The following is a 19,240-nucleotide window of genomic DNA, read 5'->3' as shown; positions in this document are numbered from 1 at the left end:
TCCCTGTGTCCTCCAGCTGTGACTCTTTCCCCTGAAGAGGATAGAGGGATGGCAGCCTGAGTGTGGGAATAAGCATGACACATCTGGGCCTGGGTCCAAAGTGGGGTAGGAAGGCAGTCCCCTTAGCCCCAGAGGGGCTGCAGTGCCCTCTGCTGGGGCCCCAAAGGAGAGACAGGCCTGAAGCCAGGACACACACTATTGGCTGAGACTGGCCATTTTCTTTGGGCTTCATCCCTTTGTTCACAGGACAGGGATGGAGACCACCTTTCTTTTGTCACCTGCTCTACTCTCTCCTTACCCCGCAGCTCCAGGAATGAGCTCAGCAAAATTGGCCAGCTCTTCCTCCACCAAGCCCCACTGCTGATTCCCCCCCAGCTCCTGGTTGCACTCCCACACCTCTGGGCAGGGAGAGGTTGTAGCACGAGGGTTCTCCCCCACCTGGCTCTCTGCCCTGACACCAAAGCTCAGGCTTCTTGGGGAACAAGGAGCCTGTGTGTCCTCATTGAAGCCGGGCCCTCCCCTTTCCTTCCCAGACTGCGGCCTGGGGAGGGATGGGATGGGATGGGACTGCAGGAGTGCAAAGGTGGGGGGTGGGGGGCAGACCACTGGATCCCCCTCTGAAAAATGACTTACTGAGAGGAAGTGGGACCAGAGCTCTGGCCTCTGGGGACCACCCCCTCACTGACCCTGGCCCTGGGCACATCTCTCACTTCTGGAAGTGCAAAAGGTGTTCCTGCACAGCCCAGGCTGCTCACCAATCCCTGACTGCAAATTGCTACAGAGTTGGCACCTCTGTCAGGTCTTTGCTTCTCAGTTTAACTTAATTGAAGACTTCAGGCCTCATTAAGGGCTGCTAGCACATTTCTAAGACTCTTTGAAGTCCAAATGAGGTAGCTAAGTGTATCAGTTGTTTGAGGAACCTGGAGTCCATGCATCCGGTATGTTTCCATGCAAACTAGGGTCACATCTGAAGTTGGTAGGAAACAGGTGTCCTTTTCTCTCAGGTTCAGAAGGGAGGGGTGTTTGATCGGTCTCTAAGTGTTCTCCAGTCTTCACCGTGCCCTTTGGCAATGAGGTGCTTTTCCTCCTCCCTCCTTAGTCCCTCTGACTTCCCTGCCATACCCAAACCTGAGAGTCCTGTTTGGGCTCCTTCCTCAGCACCAACAGGCCCTCAGGGACCCAGTGTTTCTTCCCTGGGTCCCTTTAGCACCTCTTGCCTGGCTTTTCAGGACTCCACCCAGGTCTCCTTCAGTCCATTCCACACAGGCCCACAGAATAATCAGAAAGTACATTTAGTCATGTTCTGGTCTCTTGCTGGAACATTTGAGCATTTTGTGGTCCACCAGCAGCAGCAACAGGGACTTTATGCAATTCCTTCCCCCTCTAGACCTCAGAACTTTGTAACTGTGAATTACGTCTATCACAGTCTTACCTTACTCTGACTACTAGACTCATGTTTTTCAGGTTAGGGTCTACATTTTATTCATGAGGTCATTCCTTAAGCTATAAATGCTGTACCTGGCTCCTAGAGGTACTCAAAAAATTCGCTTTGGTGTATCTGCTTGTCCTCGCCCGTCTTCACATGCCTGACTTCAGCTGTGCGGCAGCTGTGCCCATGGGTTAGAGAGGGGAAGGGGGTTTCACTCAGCCCCAACAATGATTTGAAGGAGGAAAACATGAGAGTCTTTCTGTATTTAAACTGATGTTGAAGAAAATAACCAGAATATATTTTCCACGTGTTCTCTACTGCAAATGACCCCCAAAAATGTGCAGTCTCACTCATTTCCATTCTCCTGACCTCAGTGTCCCCACCTGAAAACTGGGAAGGGTGGGGGTAGAAAAATAGCTCCCAGGGCTCCAGCCAGCTAAACTGCAGCGATGTCACCCGAACACAAGTGGGCGCTCTGCGGGCCACGGCCTGTGGGAGGCTAGCCTCCCGCATCCGGCCTCACCACTTCCCCCCAACGCTTTCTTGTAAGGTGGGGAAGGGCTGAATATGAGAATCCGCTGGGTATGCCCGCATTGCCGTAGCTTTTGCTCACCACCTGTGTAACGTTGTTGCCCGAAGCATCAGTCTGGATTAAGCTGCTGTCCTCCCTCTGGTGGCTGGTGCTGCAGCAGAAATTTAATCTTGTTTAATCTCATATGGTGAATTGGGGCTTTAAGCTTTTGAAAAACTGGGAGCCCAGTAAAACCAGCAGCCATCCTTAAAAATAGAAGCAAAGCCTGAGGTATAACTGAGGAATTATAATTTATATGTGTGTGTATGAGCTGAGTATGTCGAGCATGTGGTGAGGGCAGCGTGATGGGGTGGGGCTTGACAGGAAACCCCCAATTATTGGGGAAATAAATTGTTCTCTGAATATTTACTACGATAGTGATTCGAAATGGATGAGCAGAGAAATGCAGAGTCACTTTAATGAGACAGCCCTCTCTGGCCAGCAGGCCCTGCCTGAAACCCGAGTCTGGAGGCAAAAGGAGCAGTCTGAGGAGGTCAGCCAGGCTGGCAGTGAGGCGTGTCTGGTTCTGGGGCAGGTTGGCAGTGAGTGCAGAAATGGGCACCGCAGATGGGCAGAACCCGCGAACCCCCCTCAACCCTTCAGTTGCTGGTGGCCTAGCTGGGCTCTTCTAGTTCATCTCTGGGGGACTGGCTTCCTGCGCCGGTCGCTTCTGGAAGAGGATGTGCTCACTCAGAGTCCTCCACAGTTTTGGCAGTCCTGGTGCTCCCTGTCAATAAGCCAGCTGGCTTGGGACTGCAGGGAGAGTACTAAATGAGTCAGCAAGACCCCACAGAGTGGCGACCTCTGCCCCTGACAGTTGTCCTCTCCCACGCCATTCTATGAGGTAGGGGTTGGTTCGCATTTAGAGTCTGTGATTTAATCTAAGGGCCTTCCAATTACCAGCTGTGTGACCCTGAACAAGTCACGCAACCTCTCTGGTCCAGTAATCGTTCTTAAAAGGGGGTGACATGGACTTGCTAAGGAAATTAATGGAGTCTGTGCCGGAGAGCCTGGTACAGGAAGTGTGGATCCTCGAGATGCGTGGCGCTAAGAGTCAGGAGGAGCCTCACTGTGGTGGTTCCTCTCCAACATCTAAGCGGCTCGCAGCCCCTGCCCTCTCAGTGTGGTCCCTCCCTTGAACCTTCAGTCCCCAGAAGCTTCGAGAACCAAACAATTTCCCCCTTCTCGAGCCATTCCCAGTGTAAACCACAACTTGGGTCCCCACCTAGCTAGTGGGGAGCGGAGATGGACGCGGGGGCGGGAACGCGGGCAGCGGGCGTCCTGCTCAGTCCCGCCGCGAGGGGAGGGGGTGACATCACCCTTCGCATCTGAGCCCCGCGCGCGGGGGAGTCGCCCAGGCCGATTCCACTGCTCCTTTAACCTTGAACCGGGCGCTTTACACCTTGCAGCCTCTCGTTTGTAAAGCTGGAGGAGAAACCCTTCCACTGCCTACCTCCCCCTGTTGTGAAACTCCCCGGAGATAATGAATAACAATTGGTACTTCCACGGGCCACTCTGCTCACCGCCTTACACACATTGTCTCCAGTGCTGACTCCTGCTCTGGCCGTCTTACTTCAAAAACAGGCCGAACAAGTTAAAGATGGAAAAATACCCATAAACTGCAAAGCACCAGGTAGATGTGTCTTCCTCCCCATCTCTCTCCCTCTCTCTCTCTCTCCTCTCTCCTCTCTCCCTCCCTCCCTCCCTCCCTCCTCCTCCTCCTCCTCCTCCTCCTCCTCCTCCTCCTCCTCCTCCTCCTCCTCCTCCTCCTCCTCCTCCTCCTCCTCCTCCTCTTCTTTCTTCTTCTTTCTTCTTCTTTCTTCTTCTTTCTTCTTCTTTCTTCTTCTTCTTCTTCTTCTTCTTCTTCTTCCTTCTTCTTCTTCTGTGGCACCATAGGGCCGGCTGCACCTTCCTTCCCTGTCTTCAGCGCGTTCAGGATCCTGGATTCCCATGTCATCCTCACCAGGTCAAAGGCAAAGTCCTTCCTGATGTCTACCTTCAGTCCCTCCTGACTGAGTTCCTCCCTGCCTACTTGACACCTGCACGTTGAGCAGAGACTTGTGCCTGGGGCAAGACAGGAGGCCAGCAGAATAGTTAACTAGGTCAGGGTTGTTTGTGGTGCTACCCACCCCCTGCACCTTCCTCTGCCTGTAATCTGTTCTGGGCTGAGCTCACTTGGGCTTTTACCTTCTTAGTCAAAGGGAGCCTGGAACATTGAACAATGCCCAAGACAAAAAGGGATGCCAGGTGGGCATGATGGCAGGAGGACAGAGCTTTTTTGGCTGGGCTGACAATGTCAACTAGGCAGGACTCAGTCACTGAGTAGTCTTTCTTTAGGCCACTGATACTATTTCTTTAGAGAGTCGAGACACCCTTGTGTTTAATAGAGCAGGTTATTAAAGATGCCCAATTTAGAATTCCAAAATGGCTTAGATCACAATTTCTGCTTCCCACCACCCTCCCAAGAGATTTTGCTCTTGCCCATGACTTCAGTCATCAGCCTCAGCCTCTCATGCTGCCACCATTCTACCTCAGAAAAGGCATACTTCATGCCTCCCCTCTCCTTGTCAAATCTCCTCACCTTCAGCCTCTCCCTTCTCTAAACTATGTCCTGTGGAGTCTCCAAGTGGTTTCTTTGTTTTGAACAACAAAATAAACTTGCTTGACTTAACAGATTTAACATATTTAGACTTCTATCCAACAACTAGATAATGTTTAGTTTTCTCAAACATGCATGGAACACTAACAAATATTAACCACATCCTAGGTTACAAAAAAGAAGTCTGAAAAACAAAGAGCCAGTATCATATGTACCACATTGTCTATAATGTAATTAAAAGATAATATAAAAATATTTGAAAATGTTAAATTTTAAAATTGATCATAGAAGATACCATAGGGGAATCAGAAAATCTTCAAAGCAATTATAATAAAAATAGTATATATTGAAACTTGTAAGATATAGCTAAAATAGTACTTGAGAAATTTATAGCCTTAAATACTTATGCTGAAAAGGGGAAAGCCTGAAATTTAATGTGCTAAGTGTTAAAGGTAAGAAAATAGAAAACACAGAACAGATCCAAAGTAAGTAGAAATGAAAAAAATTTGGTAGAAATTTAAAAAATGAAATAAAGCAGGAAATATATACAAAGATAAATTTAAAAGACAAAGAAAATAGTATGCCATAAAATTTAAAGATTTTAAGAAACATCCAGAAAAATTATTAAACAGAATTGACTCAAGAAGTAGAAAACTTAAATAGTCCTATTACCATTAAAAAAAACAAAACTGAATCCTTAGTTAAAATGTTTGCATACAGAAAACAACAGACTCAGCAAGTTTTTTAAGTAAGTTCCACAATATTTTAAAGAGGCCATTTAAGTTTAATATTAGGAAGTCTAATGACAAGTTAAACATACAAGTTAAGGGAATTAAAATAATATTCTCAATAGCTTCAGAAAAATGATTCTGATACCTATTCAAATTAAAATTTTTAACAAGTTAGGAATATAAAGAATATTATGTTCAAAGATTAAAAGCTAGAAATGTTTCTTTTCTGATAAAAAATGAGACAGGGAAGCCCAGAATCACTGTTTCTACTCATTGTTTTGTAGGTCCTACCTGGTGCAGCATAACAAGAAATAAGAGATACAAAGATTAGAAAGGAAGAAAAGAAAATGTCATTATTCTCAGGTGACAGTGTTACCTAGAAAACACAAAAAAACTGACAGAAATAATTAGTAAGGTAGTCTATCAAGTTGTGGGATCAATAAAAACCAATTGCTTTTCAAACTCTTTGGGGAACAAAGTGAAGGAAAATTTCTCCTTGCTGTAACATCCCCAAAACAATGCAATTAACAATAAAGTGCCAGAGACTTCTCATGTCCCCTCAGAATGTGGAAATTGAAACAAAGAAATGGAGCCCAGGTTGGCTCAAGCATCCAACATACCTAAATGTCAGGTCCATGGCCCTGTGAGGATGTCACTTCAGGTGTTCCCTGTGGAATTCAGGGATTTAAGCCCTGAAGAACTGCAAATTACCAGAACTGACAGGAAACATCTAGCAGGTGCTAAGCTTGGGAGGCTGCTTGTTCAGGGGTTGTAAGGAGCCAGAGCTACTACCCCCATGGTCATACTACCCCATCATGCCTTGATGCTCCGGGTTACTTTATTCCTCCATTGCCCCTTAGTTAAGTAAGCTCCACTCAGCAGCCTCCCTGATCCCCTTGAAAGGCCAGTGGGGTGCTGCCCAACCAGGAGAACTCCCAGTCTGAGCAGCAGAGGAGTCTCTGTGGACCCACCAAGACCTCACTTAGCTTTAACTAGATCAGGCAGCTGCAGACCTTTACAGTAAAAGTAAGAGTGTAAGTATTTTAGACTGCAAACTGTATGATCTCTGCTACACTACACACTCTGCCATTACAGCGTGAAAGCAGCCAAAGGCAGCAGGTGAACGAGTGAGCTATGTTTCAGTAAAACTTTGTCAACACAAATTCAAATTTCATGTACTTTTAACATGTTACAATATATTTCTTTTGATTTTTTTTCAATTAAAAAATATAAAAACCATTCTTACCACAAGCCACCAAAAAATAAGCACCACGCCCACCAGCTGCAGGCCATAGTTTGTCAGCTGGCTGACCTCCAACAGCAGAAGGTTGGGCTGCGTCTTGGAAGCCTGGTCAGGAATACAGGGTATCTTGGAAACATCAAGTGTTCCAAGAGGTGTTGGAGATAGGCTTTGGGGGACCCAGGGTTTTTTAAAGCCATGTTTAATAGCTTTCAGCGGCTTCCCTCACTCTAACTCAAGGTCAGAACTTCACATGGCATTTGTGGCCTTCTGTGAACTGACGCCTGCCTGCAGGACCACTTACCCGCCTCGGCTCCTCTTGCTGCACCCCCCAGGGGTTCCTGGGCAACGGTCCCTCTGTCAGCGTGCGCCTTGCCATGTTTTCCCCTTTCCTGGGAGCAGAACTGTGCCATGGACCTGGCTAGCCATAGCCTAAGCCTGCCTCCTTTCCCAGGCTAAGCTGTTTGAGTCTTACTCTTCTCCCATCCCGCTGTGATTGATACTTGGACTGTGGCAGCCTGCAGTGCGCTGAGAGCTCCCTCTTCTGTTTATGCATCTCTGCATCCTCCAGTTAGGCTCAGCAAGGACTCAGTGCCAATGAATGGGAGTTGTTGTCCTGGAAGGCTTCGAGAGAAAAAATGGAATTTCTGTGCTGGTGCAAGAGTTGAGATTTCCTCATTAGGAAACACCCGCGGAGCCTGGTCCTCCTGACTCTGATCCACAGGAGTGATTCTTTCTCTGCTTTGGATTGGGAGGGGAGACGGCATTCCTGCTCCATTTCTGAAATAGGGAGGGAATTAGTGCAACAAAGGCTCTGAGCTGGCACACAATATGGTCCTCACTGAAGCCTTCCTTTCCCAGTTCATAAAATGTGCTGGCTGACTTTCACCTCTTTTCGGGACAGCGAGATGTTGCGGATGCTGTTTTTGAGTTAGGGAGCAGATTTTTAATTAACTAGGCCCCTTGTGCCCAGTGGGAAAGACGGTGTGTTGAGGGATGATGCTCTGGGTTTGAGATTTCGTCCTGGGCCTTGCTGGCAGCAGCACCCATGCTCCTTCCCACACTGGTTACTTCTCACAGCCACAGGCTTCTTACGGGGGGCGGGGGACAGGGGTTATGAAGTCTGGAATGTAAGGCAAGGAAAAAGAAAGTTAAGGACTTTTATTATATGGAATCTAACACATGAACACAGAAAATACCAGGGAAGGAAGACTAGACACCAGGGTTGGTCAGAGAGGGCTGCGGGTGCTGAGGGACCTCCTCCCCAGCATTCCAGGAGTGGGCAGATTGGGCCAGGAAGGGAGCTGATGGACACCTCACAAGGTCACAAAGCAGGGAATGTGGCCAGTCTCTCCTGGAGGGGCTGTGGGTCCGATAAACTTCCGAGATGAGGCTTTGGAAAGGCGAGGGCAGCTTGCCAGCTGGAGAGCACGCAAACGCGGCAGCGCCAGGCGCGGCATGGTGGTCTGCAGCTCGCTGGGCAGGCTCCGGCGCCACAGCCGAAGAGGGATAACTTGGTTCTGGTTTGGTGGCCAGCGTCTTCACGTGTCCTCCAACAGTCCCTGCCACCCTGCAGGCGTTCCTAGAGACCCTCCTCACCCCCCAGATCTAGGTAGCTGCTGAAGAAGGGAAGAGGGCAACAACAAGGAAACCAGATTAAAAAACGGCCTGATGTGCTCCCGTAGGGAGGAGGCATGTCTCTGCGTTGCAAGTCCATGGGCAGCTGCAAAGAACCGGGAGGGTCCCTCTGGGAGCGTTCTTTGCAACCAGTCACGGTTCGTTAAGAGGGACGGACAGCCGGTAACCTGTGTGACTGATGGAGGACAGGACGCTCAGCATTCCCTTTACGTTCCATAGCACTTCTGAGCAGCGCCCTGTTAGCGGGGCCTGGCAGGTGGGAGCGCAAGGTACCGCCCGCGGCTTCCTAGAGTAAACAGGACTGTGAAGCCCTGCCTCTCTCAAGGAAACCTGGAAGAACGTAGCGGGGCGGAGCTGCCGCTAAGGCACTGCCCGGGCCGCAGCGAGCAGGGCGGAGCTCGAAGAAAGAGGAGGGGGCGGCACCGCACGGGCGGGTCTGGAAACTGCTGGAAGTAATCGCAGTACAGCCGCCGTCGCTCCTTCCGCCGCGTGTGCGGCTAAAGAGTCCTCCCTCCAGCCCAGTGCGGCGCCCTTCCCTCAGCTGGAGCCACGCCCCGCGGCGAGGCGACTACCCCCGCACACCACGAGAGCCTGGATCCACGGGCTATCCTAAGTTGGGTCTCCAATTCCACACCGTTCTCGGAGGAAAACCCTTTCTTCTTGGTGGGATGTAAGAATGTGTAGGGCAAATTCCAAGAGGGAGGTCGAGCCTGAGAGCAGAGGTCAGAGTGGTTGGTCGCTGCCAACCCTTTCAAGTGCCCCTCTAGACAGACTCTTGGGTGTGGAGCCGCCTGTCTCAAACGTTTGTAGGGAAGTAAGATCCATGTCCCTACATCCACTGCTTATGCCGTATGAGCAGTCCTCATTTCTAGTTTGGTAAGGTCACGTCTTGAAAACAAGTGCGTGTGCTGAGCAGACTGAGGCCGGATGCTCCGGTCCTTCGCCCTCTCCCCTATTTCAGACCACGAGGTCAAGGTGGGCGGACAGCTGCAGGTGCGGGGCTGACAAGCATCCTCCTTTAAGGCGGAGGGATCCTGGGGCGGGCCGCTGGGATGTGCTTCGCCGTATATATAGCGACTGGGGTCCAAACGCCGCTCTCTTGAGTCACCCCCGCGCAACCTTGTTCCAGTGTGAGATTCGAAGTCGGTCGTTGCTAAACCTATTGTGTAGTGTTTGCAGCTCTTCTTTAAGGTAAGGTTGCTGTTTTCAGGTTTCTATGTCTTCAGTGCCCTTTTGAGTTGTTTTCGTCTCTTTTTTTCTGAGGCTTAAGATTTTGTGTTGGGTCGAACCTTTGGGTAATTCCTTTTATTGGAGGTGGGTGGGAAGAGCTTATCTAATTTAGCTTGTTGTTTTGCCTTCTGTACGTGAGTGGAGGAGCTTCCCCGTGGGGCTACTAGCCACGGACGAGGGGCCGTGGAGTGGGGTTGGGGTAGTGAGCAGCTGCACGTGGTAGCCGCGCCGGCCCGGGACGCTGCCATATTTGCCCCTCCACTTCCGGACGCAGTTACGGGGAGCCGGAGGGTCTGCGCGTTCTGCGTGACTCAGCGCGCTGGCTGTCTTTGTCACCTCTCCTATAGGGCGCGCTTTTTAAGTTATTCTGGTTTGGGTCTTTTCGGTGAGGGGATGCTTTCGGTCTTACCTGGCCCGTTGTGGTTCCTTTTTCTCCAGATCTTGCTCCCGGTCCCCTGGGTGGGGGTGGGGGTGGGGGCGGGTGCAGGCTCTGGAAGATTCATATGCGCTTTACTCCCCCGCCCTTATCCGAGAGCTGAGATTGTTCTGGAAGCTTCGGGAGACCGGCGCCCCGCCCTGATACCCGGATGCTGGGGCGAAAAGAGGCTGCGCGGCAGCGGCGCCCTTCCTTGCGTGCCCCTGACCAGCAAATGTCGGGCAGTGACGAGGGTGGGCCCTGCGGACTAAGGCCACCATCTTAATTGTGTTTGGTGTAGCTATCTGTTGAAGTCACGTGTGCTGAAGGGTCAGGATGTACTACTTGCATTATGAGTTCTTTGTGTGTGTGAATATTCTCTCGGGTAGGCGTCCCACCGATCTAGGGTTCTCCCCTCCTGTGTAATGTAGTGGGCACATTGTATGTCGGAGATAATCTAATGGGGGAGCAGTTCCAAGTCTTATTAAACATGAAACTAATCACTTTGGGGCTTTAGTTCCTCTAACCAGAAAGGGGGACAGAACTGTATTTTCACACTTGAATTTGTGTGTGGATTATTTTGGGCTCTTGCATTAGAGATAACCGGGGCGGGGGTGGGGTGGGGGTGTCAGTATTCTGCTTTACTAACAGGCTGCCAGGCTGCTCGTCCACTAACAACTTAGTTTGACTCGAAGATACCTTACAGGGAAAACTTGATCTCATTTTGAAGAACACGTTCTCTCTTCAAATCCCCCGAAATTGGTTACTAAGAATGCAGTTTAGAGTCTTAACAAGAAAAGGCTTTAAAAGTCTTAATGGAAAGGATAGTACCCAGTTGAGAGCAGTTTGAACTAAATCTGTTAATAGCTGGTGATTGGGATGAAGTTTAGCAGCCTTTGATACAGAGCAATCGTTCCTTTGTAATTCTTCACCATTTTTTCTTTAGATGCCTGAGGAAGTGCACCATGGAGAGGAGGAGGTGGAGACTTTCGCCTTCCAGGCAGAAATTGCCCAACTCATGTCTCTCATCATCAATACTTTCTATTCCAACAAGGAAATATTCCTTCGAGAGCTGATCAGTAATGCTTCTGATGTGAGTGCTCTGGGCGGCTTCGTATGTGTTTCTTGCTTTGCCACTCCAGAAAAGGGGGAGAGGGGGTGGTTTGGCAGTTTGTAGAGTCTACTATTGCAGGGGATAAAGTTACTGCCATTCCAAAGAGGTTTGTTGTGCTCTGTATAAATGGGATATTGTAACAAATTTGTCAGTGTATCATAACAAATAGGCTTGAACCTGGAGGTAGGGGGTAAATGGAATTGAAGCTATTTGGGAGTTTAAAAAACCACCTTCTTTTGGATGAAAAGATGGAATTTGATGAAGTCTAATTAAGTTGCAATTTGTATTTTCAAGGCTTTGGACAAAATTCGCTATGAGAGCCTGACAGACCCTTCCAAGTTGGATAGTGGTAAAGAGCTGAAAATTGACATCATCCCCAACCCCCAGGAACGCACCTTGACTCTGGTGGACACAGGCATTGGCATGACCAAAGCTGATCTCATAAATAATTTAGGTACCATTGCCAAGTCTGGCACCAAAGCATTTATGGAGGCTCTTCAGGTATGTGGTATTTCAGCTAGGCCCACGCCATGTTTATTGATGTCCTTCTATTTTTTCAAAACTTTGGCTTAAAATTTTTGGCAGGCTGGTGCTGACATCTCCATGATTGGACAATTTGGTGTTGGCTTTTATTCTGCCTACCTGGTGGCAGAGAAAGTGATGGTGATCACGAAGCACAATGATGATGAGCAGTATGCCTGGGAGTCTTCTGCTGGTGGTTCCTTCACTGTACGTGCTGACCATGGTAAGTTGGCTTTCCTGTTAGTGTCAGTTAAAATTCTGGGGAAGCACATAATAGGATGAGCATTTTATCTGTAAAACAGCTATTTTTACAAAAGTCATGCATTTAGTTCCATCTTTCTTTGTTCCATCTCATTTTTTCCTAGGTGAACCCATAGGCCGGGGTACCAAGGTGATCCTCCACCTTAAAGAAGACCAAACAGAGTACTTAGAGGAGAGGCGGGTCAAGGAAGTGGTGAAGAAGCACTCACAGTTCATAGGTTATCCCATCACACTATATGTAAGAGCTGGTAACATGGTATATGATCTCTTGAGAATTGCATTGTCCCTGGCTTTTTACTTTGCCCCTTGTGTTCTGAACTCTATTGTCTTTGATATGTTTAGTTGGAGAAGGAACGAGAGAAAGAAATCAGTGATGATGAGGCAGAGGAAGAAAAAGGTGAGAAGGAGGAGGAAGATAAGGATGATGAGGAGAAGCCCAAGATTGAAGATGTGGGCTCAGATGAGGAGGATGATAGTGGTAAAGATAAGAAAAAGAAAACAAAGAAGATTAAGGAGAAATACATTGATCAGGAAGAACTAAACAAGACCAAGCCCATTTGGACCAGAAACCCTGATGACATCACCCAGGAGGAATATGGAGAGTTCTATAAGAGCCTTACCAATGATTGGGAAGATCACTTGGCAGTCAAGGTGAGGAGCTTTTTGCAGGGTGGCTCAGTAGGAGTGGGTAGAATGGTGTTGGTGGTAATAGACAAGTGGAACTTGCCCATAGCTGGGAACTATGAATGTCATGGAGCCAGAAATTCATTTACTGAGAACCTTTCCCAAGTGGAGAAATAATGACTTTGTTTCTGTGGCAGCCTTATGCATCCAGAGCTCTGATTGGACTGTTGTCTAATGGACACTGAGGATTTATACTGAGCCTGTACATTCTAGATTCATTTGGGTCTTAGAGCTTATTTTCTTAATAGTTGACCTATGGTGTCTGCTCTATCGTTGATGCTTAGGAAACATCCTCATCCCGGTTTGATAATTGGCTGTAAAAAGCCACCCTTGAAATAAACTGTTGGCCTATTTTGAATTTCTTTCAGCACTTCTCTGTAGAAGGTCAGTTGGAATTCAGGGCATTGCTCTTCATTCCCCGTCGGGCTCCTTTTGATCTCTTTGAGAACAAGAAGAAAAAGAACAACATCAAACTCTATGTCCGTCGTGTGTTCATTATGGATAGCTGTGATGAGTTGATCCCAGAGTATCTCAGTGAGTGTCCTTTTGGTCTGATGGAGTGGTTGGGTCAGGTCCTGAGTTCTCTGCATTTTTTAAACTGACACTTTCTTCCCTGGTTGATTGCAGACTTCATCCGTGGAGTGGTTGATTCTGAAGACCTGCCTCTGAACATCTCCCGAGAAATGCTCCAGCAGAGCAAAATCTTGAAGGTCATTCGCAAAAACATTGTTAAGAAATGCCTTGAGCTCTTCTCTGAGCTGGCAGAAGACAAGGAAAATTATAAGAAATTCTATGAGGCATTCTCTAAAAACCTAAAGGTAGGGGGGGTGGCAACAAATGCATAAATCAGTCATCATGGACTCTTCCTCCCCTGCCCATGAACAGAGTGACATTATTTCCAAGTAAAGTTGTTTTTTCTTCACCCCTAAGCTTGGAATCCATGAGGACTCAACTAATAGACGCCGCCTTTCTGAGCTGTTGCGCTATCACACCTCTCAATCTGGAGATGAGATGACTTCTCTCTCAGAATATGTGTCTCGCATGAAGGAGACCCAGAAGTCCATCTATTACATCACTGGTGCGTTGGAGCCTGGCTCTGATTAAAGCTCTCCTTAGAGGTGTGGGGAGGAGGGGAGGACACGAATACCTGGGAACTGGCCATATGAGGTGTCCATCTTTTGAGTCACATGCAATAACCTTACAGGTGAGAGTAAAGAGCAGGTTGCCAACTCTGCTTTTGTGGAGAGAGTGCGGAAGAGGGGCTTCGAGGTAGTGTACATGACAGAACCTATCGACGAGTACTGTGTGCAACAGCTTAAGGAGTTTGATGCGAAGAGTCTGGTGTCAGTTACCAAGGAGGGCTTGGAGCTACCTGAGGATGAAGAGGAGAAGAAAAAGATGGAGGAGAGCAAGGCCAAATTTGAGAATCTCTGCAAACTCATGAAAGAGATCTTGGATAAGAAGGTTGAGAAGGTAGGCAATTGTGGGTTCCAAGCAGCCTGATTGGTTTAGAGCCTTACCTCTTGTACTCAGCGAGGTAGATCTAAGGTTGCTATTTCTGTAAATTTTAGCAAAGACTAATTAAGCATTGCTTCTGAGAATAGAATTGAAAATAACATTTTTGCCTTGAAGTGGTAATCTGGTTTAGTACAGACGTAAGGTTTTCGTGATGTCCACAGGTGACCATCTCCAATAGGCTTGTGTCTTCACCTTGCTGCATTGTGACTAGCACCTACGGTTGGACAGCCAACATGGAGCGGATCATGAAAGCCCAGGCTCTTCGAGACAACTCTACAATGGGCTATATGATGGCCAAAAAGCACTTGGAGATCAACCCTGACCACCCCATTGTTGAGACACTTAGGCAGAAGGCAGAGGCAGACAAGAATGACAAGGCTGTCAAGGACCTCGTGGTGCTGCTGTTTGAAACTGCACTGCTGTCTTCTGGCTTCTCACTGGAGGACCCCCAGACTCACTCAAACCGCATTTACCGCATGATCAAATTAGGCCTAGGTGAGCACACTTGTTACCTGAGTGTGGCAAGGACTTGGGCTGGCCTCAAGGGGATAGATAAATGTGATTTAATGCTGTCTTGTCTGGGTCAAATTGTGTCATTGTTTTCTCCTTTTAGGCATTGATGAAGATGAAGTGATAGCTGAGGAACCCAGCACTGCTGTCCCTGATGAGATCCCTCCACTTGAGGGGGACGAGGATGCCTCTCGCATGGAGGAAGTAGATTAGGAGTTTCCCTGCAGACCTGTGCTCTCTTGTATAGTGGCCCTGTGGCTTCCCCAGCAGTCTGAATTGGTCCTGGCCTAACTGGTTCCCTCCGCTGATGTCTAGTGGGTTTTTTTCTGTTTTAAGGTAGGATGCAAGGGCCTCAACCCTTATCCCTTTTTGTTCAGTTGACACCAGGTTTGGATATGTATTGCGGATGTTTTTATTTTGTTCTGGCAATTAAAGTATGCAAAATAAAGGTGGTTTTTATACAGTTTTGTCCCTTGTAAAGTGCTGCCTTTTTGAGTTCCTTTATTTTTTGTCTTAACCTGCCTTTAATGGTGCATATAGTACACCAAAAGCTAAGGTGGGAGTCACCATGTAGCCGTTTTAGAAGTCATATGACACTCAAGAGTAGCCTAAAAACTACTAGGTCCCATCAATTAATTCCCTTCCTGAAATTGTATTTCAGTCAGTCAAAACACAGGACCAAGCCTATTGCAGCAATTTAATTTAATAAAATAAAATTATAAGAGCAAAAAGTTACAATTCCAAAGTACCAAAACCTGCAACTGGCTCAAGGAGTAGAGCCTAGGGATCCAGGAGCAAAGGGTGTGGGTGCTGGGCAGGGCTTTGCCATCCCCTTCCCCAGGCACAGCACCAGCTTTCACTCTCCAGGGAAAGCAGCATCTGGGACCTACACTTGTGCTTTTCTCACTAGAGTAAGAACCGTAGGTCTGGGAGGGAGTCAAAGGGTGGGCTGTTGTAGGTAGGTGAGGGCAGGTGAGGTCTTCATAACAGTAATGGCAAGACTAGAAGTTGGTAGAGGGGGAGGGGCTTTGGGAGATGCCTCTGCCTTCTGAACCTCTCCACACTGGAAAGTCGTCTCTCTGCCCTGGGGCTCAGAACACTGCTTACTAGAAGGAAAGTGACTTAAGGCAAAGGGAAAGGCTGCCTCCTGGGCTCCCTACCCCCAACCAGCTGGTTTGTGATACTGAGAAAAACCTGCACTTTGCCCTTAACCCAGCCCAGCTTTGTTCAAGAGAGGAAAACCATATAGAGAGGTCCTATTTCATTTCACCCCTCAGGCCCCTCAAACCTGCACAGGGGACTCGACAGGCACAGCCTTCTTCCCCCTTTGCTTTAGCCGGCCCCGGGCATAGACTCTGAGTAGGAGGGCAGCAAAAACCACAGCCACTCCCAGTCCCCCCACCACAGTGACGGTGTGGCCATAGAGGAGGCAGGAGAGGAGGATGGCAAAGGCCTGGCGAAGGGTCATGATGATAGTGAAGACAGCAGCCCCAAACTGCCCAATGGTGTAGAAGATGAAAAGCTGGCCACATGCCGAGCAGATTGAGAGCAGCAAGGCGTGTGCAGCAAATTCACTATGTCGTCCCATGAAGCGTGTCCCTTCCAGGAGGGCCCCCTGCTCTAGCAGGGAGCCCACTGTGAAGAGGCAGGAGAAGAGGTTGACCCCAAACATCATCTGCACAGATGACATCTTATAGGCAAACAGGGCATCCTGCCAGTTTGAGGTGAAGCTGTCGAAGGCAATGTAGCCTGCCAACAGGATGAGGCCTGAGAGTGTGGTGGCCGGGGAGCTTCGGGGCTCTGGTCCACTGGACAGCAGAAACATGCTGACCCCAATGGAGATGAGACCGGCTGTCAGGTATTCCCAGTGTTCATAACTGCGCCGAGACACCAGCTTTCCCATCAGCATGACAGGAATCACCTTAGAGGCCTTGGCCAGCACCTGGGTGGGGAAACTGACAAACTTGAGAGCTTCATATTGGCACCAACTGCTAAGCACATTTGACAGGCTGGCAAAAGAGTACCGGTACATGGGTGCCCCATGCCGGGGCTGTTTGCAGAGGATGCAAGAGAGGCCGGCCACAATCAGTGCCAGCACTCGGTTCAGCAGCACCAGGAACTGCGAGTCCGTGAATCGCTCACCTGGCGATGTGGCTGTGGCCCCATAGCTTCGGGTCATCACTCTTTCCTGCAGCACTCCCCAGGTCAGGTAGGACACCTGGGTTGGGGAGGGGGAGACAGGAGAAGATAAGCAAGAGAAGGAAAAGGCCAAAAAAGGGTCACAACAACCTCCCTCTTTGATGTCTAAATCATTTAAAGCACAGCATATATATTTTGGTTCCTTTGTAGTAACTAGAAGTTTCCTCTCCTTTCCCATGCCTGCATCCTCTTTGTAGGTAATCAAGTATGAAATAAAACGACAAACAACAAATACTTTAGGACTGCCCAGGTCCTGTCTCTCCCCATTATGTTAGAGCTGACTCCATCCCAAGTATTTTCCTATCCTTAACCAGTTTAGTGAGGCAAGAAGATGGAACCTGTTAGTTCAACATGGTATATGAGGTGGATCAGTAGTGCCCTCTCCAAACTAACTACCACGAGGACAGCATCTTAGCCACCCCTCTCACCTGCAGTAGTAGCATAAGGCTGAATGGCTCTCCAAACTTTTATCAGTAGGTTTACAGTATATGAGACACCATTGCAGGGGGAAGTATAATAAAAGCACAACAAAAATCAAAGAAGGGGATAAAAGAACGGACAAAAGTTACAGCATTTCCTCCAACCACCTCTAAGATGGTGGTAAAGTGTGCCCATGGGAGGTGGGGACACATAACACACCAACCAGCAAACTGTTGGGATTGGTAGGGTGAAAACTTAGGCTCCATGGAGTCCAAGCCCTCCAGCACCCACAGAAGAAGAGAAATAGAGCCTTCCTACCTACCTGGAGCCCCGTGGCACAGAAGAGTAGCTTCAGGACCTGCCAAGTGGGAGTGGTCTCTACCGGTTCTGTCCTGGGAGCCAGGGGAACCTCATCTGAGGCCTTGGGTTCATTGCCAAAAACACAAATTTTCACCAGGGGGAAGCAGAGACCCCTGCCTGAAGAAGGCACACAAGGTTAAGCCCCAATCTTCTCCCTAGCACCTCATCTCCCCCAGTGCAGCCACCCTGCCCTGCTGTTGGGCCTGCTGGCCTCCCTCCCTCCCTTTCCAAGCCAAATCTCGTTGAGACTGCTGGCCAGCACTCTTAATACGGACCTAGTACACTTAACCACCCTTTTCCCACACACCTGTCTCCAGGTAGTTCTTCCGCCTTAAGTACTGCACCAGTAGGTAGCCAGGTACCATAAAGCTGGCATAGCCAGCAGCATTCACCAAAAAGCGGAAGAACCATAGCCGGGTCCATGACTCTGGAGGGGCTTCGGGGGTCTCTCCACCTGCCCCCAGCGAAGGGAGCACGGCCAGCACCACCACTGCCCACCACCTGCGAGGACGGGGGACAGAAGGAATTACGGCGCAGTTCCTCATCCCCTCGGCCTTCCAGAGGGGACCACACTGGGGAACGGCCCAGTCTCCTCTCCACCGCCCTCAGCTGCAGCCCAGCCCGGACAAAGAGCCTCTCTCTCTCCAGGGGGGGTCGGCCAGGGCCAGGCGGGGCTCCCGGCCTCCCGGGGGCGGACCCGCCCCTCTGACCACACAGGTTCCCTCTGTTCCCTCCAGCACCCGCCCGCTGCTTCGGCCAGAGGCGGCGCCCCTTCCCCCACCCCGTCCTCCAGTATCCTGGAGCGCCAGGGTTTCCCAGATGCTCCACCCGACATGCCCGCAGCCCCGCAAGGAGCACAAGCCCACGCTGCGCCCCCACTCCTGCCGGCACCGGGCAGCGAAGCGCAGGCCTAGAGCCGGGCTGCTGGGACCCCACCCGGCCCCCAGTGCCGAAGAGCGGCAGTCACGTGGCCCGGGGCTCGGTCACGTGGCTCGTTGCTCCCCTAGTCCCCCACCTGGCGTCCATGGTCCGGGCCGCGTGGGGCGGAGGGGGCCGGGGAATGCGGGTACCCGGGCCGCGCGCTCCCTCCGCTCCCGCCTCCAGGAGCAGCCAGTGAGCGAGCGGCTAGCGGAAGTGCCGCGCTCTTGCCACCTCCCTCCCCGCAGCCTCCACCCCCCGCCCCCGACAATCGCCCCCAGCCGCGACCACACAGCGTCCCGGGCCGCCGCCGGGCCACAGCGCCCCCGCGCGGCCCGGCGGGAGACGCTCCTGGGTATCCCGGAGCTGGCTGCCCCGGGGCGCGGGCGGCGGGGAGTCCCCAGCTGCGTGCCTGCCCTACTTCGTTATCGCCCTTAGCCCTCACAAAGCCCGGGAGGCAGTGGTGACCGCTACCAACCTAGAGAAGGGGACACTGAGGTTCTTCGTCTCAAGTACTTCCCCTTGTCACGTCCCGTTTTCTGACAGGAAGATGTCTCCTTCCTTTTTTAGCTGGGCCAGCCGTTCTATCCCGCGATTCATGACCGAGGTTCAGCACATGATCCCAGTCTACCTCGCCCAACCACCGACCCGCTGCCGAACCCCCTGGCCTGCTCTCAGTTCCTCTAACACACCAGAGGCCTTCCCCACGATGCCTCCCAGCGTCCCTTACTCATCCGTATGTCTGGGCATAGTTGACTCTCCTCAGAAGCCTCCCGAACCGTCCAAAGTATGGCCCTCAACAGACTCCATTGTTCTCCCTACTACTCCTTTGCTTCACAGTATCCACTGCAACATGTAAACATATTTATTTGGATGTTTAT

General features: G+C 50.1%; 2 protein-coding genes across 4 annotated transcripts; one reads left to right on the top strand and one right to left on the bottom strand.

Annotated features, from left to right (window-relative positions):
* The first annotated feature begins 9,259 nt into the window (after positions 1 to 9,259).
* HSP90AB1 (heat shock protein 90 alpha family class B member 1) lies at positions 9,260 to 14,928 on the top strand. The gene is made up of 12 exons (XM_017676273.3): positions 9,260 to 9,399; positions 10,800 to 10,946; positions 11,262 to 11,468; positions 11,553 to 11,712; positions 11,855 to 11,988; positions 12,093 to 12,401; positions 12,803 to 12,968; positions 13,062 to 13,252; positions 13,365 to 13,512; positions 13,639 to 13,907; positions 14,114 to 14,447; positions 14,566 to 14,928. Exons 2-12 carry the CDS (start codon positions 10,800 to 10,802, stop codon positions 14,673 to 14,675), a joined length of 2,175 nt encoding a protein of 724 aa, XP_017531762.1. The 5' UTR covers positions 9,260 to 9,399; the 3' UTR covers positions 14,676 to 14,928.
* A 217-nt stretch (positions 14,929 to 15,145) lies between these two features.
* SLC35B2 (solute carrier family 35 member B2) lies at positions 15,146 to 18,599 on the bottom strand. 3 transcript variants are annotated; one of them, XM_017676276.3, is made up of 4 exons: positions 18,457 to 18,599; positions 17,749 to 17,942; positions 17,404 to 17,558; positions 15,146 to 16,680 (listed from the first exon to the last, which is right to left on the bottom strand). In XM_017676276.3, exons 1-4 carry the CDS (start codon positions 18,465 to 18,467, stop codon positions 15,745 to 15,747), a joined length of 1,296 nt encoding a protein of 431 aa, XP_017531765.1. In that variant the 5' UTR covers positions 18,468 to 18,599; the 3' UTR covers positions 15,146 to 15,744. The 3 variants fall into 3 exon arrangements, with proteins under 3 accessions (XP_017531765.1, XP_017531767.1, XP_017531763.1); XM_017676278.3 differs by lacking the exon at positions 18,457 to 18,599 and adding an exon at positions 18,333 to 18,351; XM_017676274.3 differs by lacking the exon at positions 18,457 to 18,599 and having other exon boundaries at positions 17,749 to 18,146.
* Positions 18,600 to 19,240: the final 641 nt, after the last annotated feature.

Source organism: Manis javanica, chromosome 16 (genome assembly GCF_040802235.1).
Source record: "Manis javanica isolate MJ-LG chromosome 16, MJ_LKY, whole genome shotgun sequence".
NCBI classification, from domain to species: Eukaryota; Metazoa; Chordata; class Mammalia; order Pholidota; family Manidae; genus Manis; species Manis javanica.
The sequence above is the reverse complement of the archived record's forward strand: the minus strand, read 5'-3'. Positions and strand labels throughout refer to the sequence as shown.

Bases quoted from the DNA above. Each gene is read 5' to 3' on its own strand.
- HSP90AB1 (XM_017676273.3), top strand. From the start codon at position 10,800: ATGCCTGAGGAAGTGCACCATGGAGAGGAGGAGGTGGAGACTTTCGCC. The intron at 11,989-12,092 runs GTAAGAGCTGGT...TGATATGTTTAG, and splicing joins GTTATCCCATCACACTATAT to TTGGAGAAGGAACGAGAGAA. The intron at 13,253-13,364 runs GTAGGGGGGGTG...TTCACCCCTAAG, and splicing joins CATTCTCTAAAAACCTAAAG to CTTGGAATCCATGAGGACTC.
- SLC35B2 (XM_017676274.3), bottom strand. From the start codon at position 17,986: ATGAGGAACTGCGCCGTAATTCCTTCTGTCCCCCGTCCTCGCAGGTGG. The intron at 17,559-17,748 runs GTGTGTGGGAAA...TGCCTTCTTCAG, and splicing joins GAAGAACTACCTGGAGACAG to GCAGGGGTCTCTGCTTCCCC. The intron at 16,681-17,403 runs GTAGGTAGGAAG...TCCCCAACCCAG, and splicing joins TCTGTGCCACGGGGCTCCAG to GTGTCCTACCTGACCTGGGG.